Genomic DNA, 6,134 nt, shown 5'->3' with positions numbered 1-6,134 from the left:
AGTGAGTATCAGTAGCATCAGTAGTGTGTATCGATAGCATAATACTAATATCATCACATTAGTATCAAGGTTATGAAAAGTGAGTATCAGTAGCATCAGTAGTGCGTATCGATAGCATAATACTAATATCATCACATTAGTATCAAGGTTATGAAATCAGTAGTATCATTATCGTCATATAAGTATCAAGGTTATGAAAGGTGTATCAGTAGCATCGGTAGTGTGTATCAGTATCAGTGGGATCATTGTCATCATACCTGTATCAAGGTTATGCAAGGTGTGTATCAGTAGCATCCGTAGTGTGTACCAGTAGCATACTAATATCATCATACTTGTATCAAGGTTATGAAAGGTGTGTATCAGTAGCATCGGTAGTGTGTATCAGTAGCATGCTAATATCATCATATAAGTATCAAGGTTATGAAAGGTGTGTATCAGTAGCATCGGTAGTGTGTATCACTAGCATGCTAATATCATCATATAAGTATCAAGGTTATGAGAGGCGTGTATCAGTAGCATCGGTAGTGTGTACCAGTAGCATGCTAATATCATCATATAAGTATCAAGGTTATGAAAGGCGTGTATCAGTAGCATCGGTAGTGTGTATCAGTAGCATGCTAATATCATCATACTTGTATCAAGGTTATGAAAGGCGTGTATCAGTAGCATCGGTAGTGTGTACCAGTAGCATGCTAATATCATCATACTTGTATCAAGGTTATGAAAGGCGTGTATCAGTATCAGTGGCATCATGGTAGCAAGGTTACTGTATGAAAGCGGACCTTTGATACTGTCATGTGGCGTTTAAGGCTTCACAGCACATTTGGACTTAAGCGTGTGGTTCTGTGGCTCAGGTTGTGACAATGACAAGCATCCGCTCCGTGGCCGGCCTCCTCCTCGTCCTCAGCTTCGTCCACAGCGGCTGGCAGCTTCCTCTTCAAGACACCTCAAGGTAGAACGGCAAGCGGACCATGCTTGCTGCTTGCTGCGCTTTAGGGTTTGATTCCGTGTGACGGGCGTCTTCTTCCTCCTCAAGCTCAGAGATGGACGACACTTTAGTGAGGAGACACTCGGAGGGAACGTTCTCCAACGACTACAGCAAGTATCTCCAAGACCGGCAAGCTCAGGACTTTGTTCGCTGGCTGATGAACAACAAGCGGAGCAGGTTAGTGGTCTCATGTCAATATATTTCTCGCCCTGGTGGTTTTCAAAGTGGACCAGGTCTAAGATGGACTAGAGCTGGCAAACATAGAGAAATGTACCTTCATTGGAGTTTCACAAAGTTTCACAAATCACAAACTGTGTTTTTATCAATCTTTGTGGTCTGCTGATGAATCCAGTCCAGATTTGAGAAGTCTAGCCCTAGTGGCTTTCAAAGTGGACCAGTTAAAGGCTGACAACATAGAAAAATGGACCATGATTGGGTTTTCACAAATAGAATAAAGGTTTCACTAATCACAAACAGTTTTTAAGAACCGTTGGGGTCTGTAGAATAATTCAGTCGCACTGCTCATTAGATCCGTTCCACTTTAAATTTCCCCTTGAGTGGCGAATCAGAAGCTGGCTGAGTGACTTCAGCGTCGTGAGTGAGTGTGTGGTGGGGTTTCTGGGATGCTCCAGCAGCAGCCAGGATGATGATGGCGAAGAGGTAGCTGATGTCCTCTGAATCAGCGATTGACACGCTGATGGAACGCGAGATGGACAGGCGGATTGGTGCGGCGTGCGTCTGCAGTGATGCGGACTCTGCATCGGCCCTTTGTGGTGAAGAGGGAGCTGAGCCGAAAGGCAAAGCTGTCAATTTACTGGTCCATCTACGTTCCTACCGTCACCTATGGTCATGCGCTTTGGGTAGTGACCGGAAGGACAAGCTCACGGGTACAAGCGGCCCAAATGAGTTTCCTCCGGAGGGTGGCTGGGCTCTCCCTTAGAGACAGGATGTAACCACTGACATTCGGGAAGAACCCTGAGAAGAGAGTATAGCATTGAGAGAAGCCAATTGAGGTGGCTCAGTCATCTGGTCAAGATGCCGCCTCCGGACGCCTCCCTGAGGAGGTGTTCGGGGCACATCTGACCAGCAAGAGACCTCAGGGGATACCTTGGATACTCTGGAGAGACTGTGTCTCTCAACAGCCTGGCAACACGTCGGGATCCGCCGGGACGAGATGACGAAGCAGTCGGGGACAGGGAAGTCTGGGCGTCCCTACTTAGGCTGCTGCCCCCCGCAACAACCCGACCCCGGATAAGCGTAAAAAGATGGATGGCTAAATAAGAACCTGTAGGACCCAACTGATGACAACTTAACCCAAACCCCCTAGTGGCTGCTTAGGTCGCGTACAGGACAGGACGAGACGTTAATGAGTACATTGTTAGCTTTCTCTTTGACCGGGATTTGGATCGCCCACTGTGGTAACGCGTTCTAAACCTGCAGAGTAATCCTCGATGTTGTCCCGATGAGCATTGTTGTCTTGTCTGCAGCGCTGCGGACAAGCGCCACGCCGAGGGCACCTACACCAGCGACATGAGCTCGTACCTGACGGACCAGGCCATGAAAGACTTTGTCGCCAGGCTCATGTTGGGACAGATCCGAAGAGAGTAGGGGAACTTCCTGCTTCTTCTTAGCGCCCCTCCAGTGCGTGATTGCACGGCAACATCGCCCCGGCTGCTTTGTCCCGCCCCTTTCACCTTTGAACTTGATGTGCCTTTTCCTGCCCGGTGCAACAATAAATCACATGAATGTGCTGAGTGGCATGAGAGCGACCGGAGAAGTTGTATTTTATAGCACAATACACGTTTTAGCTTCTTGCTTTAGCATCAAATAAGCAGCTACCACAGTCATGGCCAAAAATACTGGCATTTTGGCATTTGGCAATATTGTTTCATTACATTTTTGTTACCAAAGTTCCAGCTTTCATTTTTGTGCGCTGGTTTGTAAATAAGGAGAGAGGCCGTAGTTCTCGGCCAGAAAAAGGGTGGACTGCACCCTTCGGGTTGGGAGTGAGGCTTTGTTCCAGGTGGAGGACTTCAAGTATCTCTGGTCCTTGTTCACGAGTGAGGGAAAGCTGGAGCGTGAGATTGACAGGTGGGTCGATGCAGCGTCTGCAATAATGCGGTCGCAGTACTGGATCGTTGGGCTGAAGTGAGAGCTGAGCCGGACTGGTCAATCTACGTTCCCACCCTCACCTATGGCGTGACCAAAAGAACGAGTTTGTGGATACAAGCGGCTGAAATGAGTTTCCTCCATAGGGTGGCTGGACTCACCCTAAGAGATAGGGTGAGGAGCTCGCTCATCCTTCACATGGAGAGGAGTCAGGTGAGGTGGCTTGAGCGTCTAGTCCGGATGCTTCCTGGACACCTCCCTGGTCAGATGTTCTGGGCATGCCCAGCTGGGTGGAGGCCCCGGAGTAGCCTAGGAGCCTAGGAGTTGGCCTGGGAACGCCTTGGTGTCCCCCCGGTGGAACTGGAAGAGATGGCCGGAGACTAGGAAGTCTGGACTTCCCTACTGAGACTGCTGCCCCCCCAACCCGAACCCGGATAAGTGGAGGAAAATAGATGGGTAGACAAAACAAATGTACATACAAACAAATGTAAAAGTTGTATTTAACAGAGTACGAGGTCAAACAAACCTGTTAAAGGATTACTCTTTTGCATCAATTCAATAAAAAATGAATTTCTAATCACGGAATTAGTGACTGTAATCCAAACCTCTAACCTGAAGCCAAGCCCTCACACGAACCCCTAACTCCTAAACCTAGTGCAAGACCTAATCCTAACCCTAAACCTAACCCCAACCCTTACCCCTAAACCTAATCCTAACCTAAACCTTAACCCTAAACTCTAAAGCTAGTGGAAGCCCTAATCCAAACCCTAACTCTAACCTAAACCTAGTTCAAACCTTAATCCTAACCCTAAACCTAAAATCTAAACCTCATCCTAATCCCAACCCTAAATCGTAACGCCTCGGTCCCAATCCTAACCTAAACCCTAACCCTAATCTTCAAAACGCAATCTTAACCCAAATCCCAGCCCTAACCCTAACCTCTAAACCGAGTTCAAGCCCTAATCCTAACCCAAACTCCAAACTAACCTCTAAACCTAGTTCAAGACCTAATCCAAACTCTAACCTCAACCTGTGGTAACCCTAATTTAAAAACAACAAATGCGTGATTTGGACACGAGAGCAAATCTGGGCACCCTATGGGTCGTAACGGACCCGTAACGGTTTCCATGGTGTGCATGTACCCAGATATGACGTCAAGAGACAGCATCAGGGGTTAAGATGGCGAAGGCACGTGGACGGAAGCTTCACCAGCGACGTGAACAAAGTCCTGGACTCCATGGCGGCCAAGGAGTATTTGCTCTGGGTCATGACCTCCAAGCCTTCAGGCGAGAGGTAAACACAGCAAAGAAAGCAAACCAAAACAAGGATTTAGCAGCAAAAAACAGCGACGGGGGTGCCGGTGGGGTTGGTGGTTCTTCCAAGTGTGATGTTGTGTGTGTTGCAGGAAGAGAAGACAAGCAGACCAGTGAGGACACGTCTGCACCATGAAAACAAACACCAGGAAACGGAAGCCATACAAAAACATGCAAACTCTTCCATTATTTCCAACTTTGCTTTGTTTTTTCTACATTTAAATTATTGTCTATGTTTATAAAAGGTGAAAAAAAAGCTCAAACTCAGGTATGGAAAACAATCTTAAGTGTTGAAAAGTCAAATAAAGTTTTTTTCCATTGTGTGTTTTGAGTACTTGTACCTTACCCAACAAAATGTAAACAATGTGGCCAATTTTAGCAGGATTTGATGGGATTATTCATGACTTTCGCTGGTATTGGAGTGGTTGTTTGAATATTGTTCTCCTACTTACAACGAATATTTGGACTTTATTACCCAACCTAATTATCTCCAAATTACAACATTATTCTTTGGTTTGTTATTACAGTATTGATATTTTTCTTGAATATTTCAACTATATGCTAAAATGACATAATTTTTCCTCAGAATATTACGAGTTTATTCTCATACTGTAAAATTGCGACTTTTTTTTCCCTGGTAGAATACAAAATTTTCTCTTAAAATTTTTACTTTATTCTCTTTTTTTTTTTTTTTTTTTTTTTAACGGGGGGGGGGGGGGAACAAAAAAAAGAGAGACAAGGGACAAGGACAACAGCAGCAACAACAACAATTGTGACAGAACAACAGAAACATACAGAACGACATCAGCAAATAAATGTCCGTGACAACTATAAAGACGAACAAGGATAAAGGACAAATCAATATCAACAACCACAATGACAAAGCTGTCAATGACAATCAGACATAATAGCAGTCATGAAATGATGAACTATGACAGTGATCACAATGACAATACTGCATTGAAACAGTCGCACACAATAGCAGTCATGAAATGATGAATTATGATAGTGATCACCATGATAATACCGCATTGAAACAGTCACACATAACTGTAGTAATGAAATGATTATCCATGATAGTGAATAGAATCAAAGTTACTGTAATGCACATCATTGTAAAAAAAAAAATATACATATACACACATATATACATACATACACATACATACATATATATATACATATATACATATATACACATATATACCGCACATACACACATATATATATATAGTCATACTGCTGAAATCACCGTCGCTGTAATAAAACCAACAACATAATAACACCCTGGTTAACTCAGTGAGTAATGTGGGGAAGTACGTATGTACTGTGAGTGTGCATATGTACAGGTATCTCTGTATGTAAGGAAGACTTCATATATATATAAAGGTGCAGGAATGTGTGGGCGTGTGATTGTCACTGAGAGTGCATGAAAGGAAAGGGGCCGCCTTCCACCTCCCAGAGAGCCCCGCCCCAAATAGCAAGGCCGGGCCCCGGCCGCCAGAAGGCCACCAGGCCCATAGGGGCAGGCAGCACAAAGATCAGTGCCCCAAGAGCCAGCCCAGAGAGCCCCCCCCCCGGGAAGACCAGCAAGGGGCCGAAGAGAGGTAATCCCAGCCAAGGACAGGGCGCCAGCGGGCCGGAGGACTGCCAACCCCTGAGACCAGCGAGAGATCACACCCCACAAAGGCAGACGGGTACCGGGGGCCACAAACCGGCAGGCC

General features: G+C 45.6%; 1 protein-coding gene across 1 annotated transcript; it reads left to right on the top strand.

Annotated features, from left to right (window-relative positions):
- The first annotated feature begins 863 nt into the window (after positions 1 to 863).
- Positions 864 to 4,575, top strand: LOC129176951 (glucagon-1-like). The gene is made up of 6 exons (XM_054767553.1): positions 864 to 952; positions 1,037 to 1,165; positions 2,476 to 2,592; positions 3,094 to 3,115; positions 4,269 to 4,390; positions 4,503 to 4,575. Exons 1-6 carry the CDS (start codon positions 864 to 866, stop codon positions 4,525 to 4,527), a joined length of 504 nt encoding a protein of 167 aa, XP_054623528.1. The 3' UTR covers positions 4,528 to 4,575.
- Positions 4,576 to 6,134: the final 1,559 nt, after the last annotated feature.

This window comes from Dunckerocampus dactyliophorus, chromosome 1 (genome assembly GCF_027744805.1).
Source record: "Dunckerocampus dactyliophorus isolate RoL2022-P2 chromosome 1, RoL_Ddac_1.1, whole genome shotgun sequence".
NCBI lineage: Eukaryota > Metazoa > Chordata > Actinopteri > Syngnathiformes > Syngnathidae > Dunckerocampus > Dunckerocampus dactyliophorus.
Note: the sequence above shows the minus strand (reverse complement) of the source record. Positions and strands in the feature narration are given on the sequence as shown.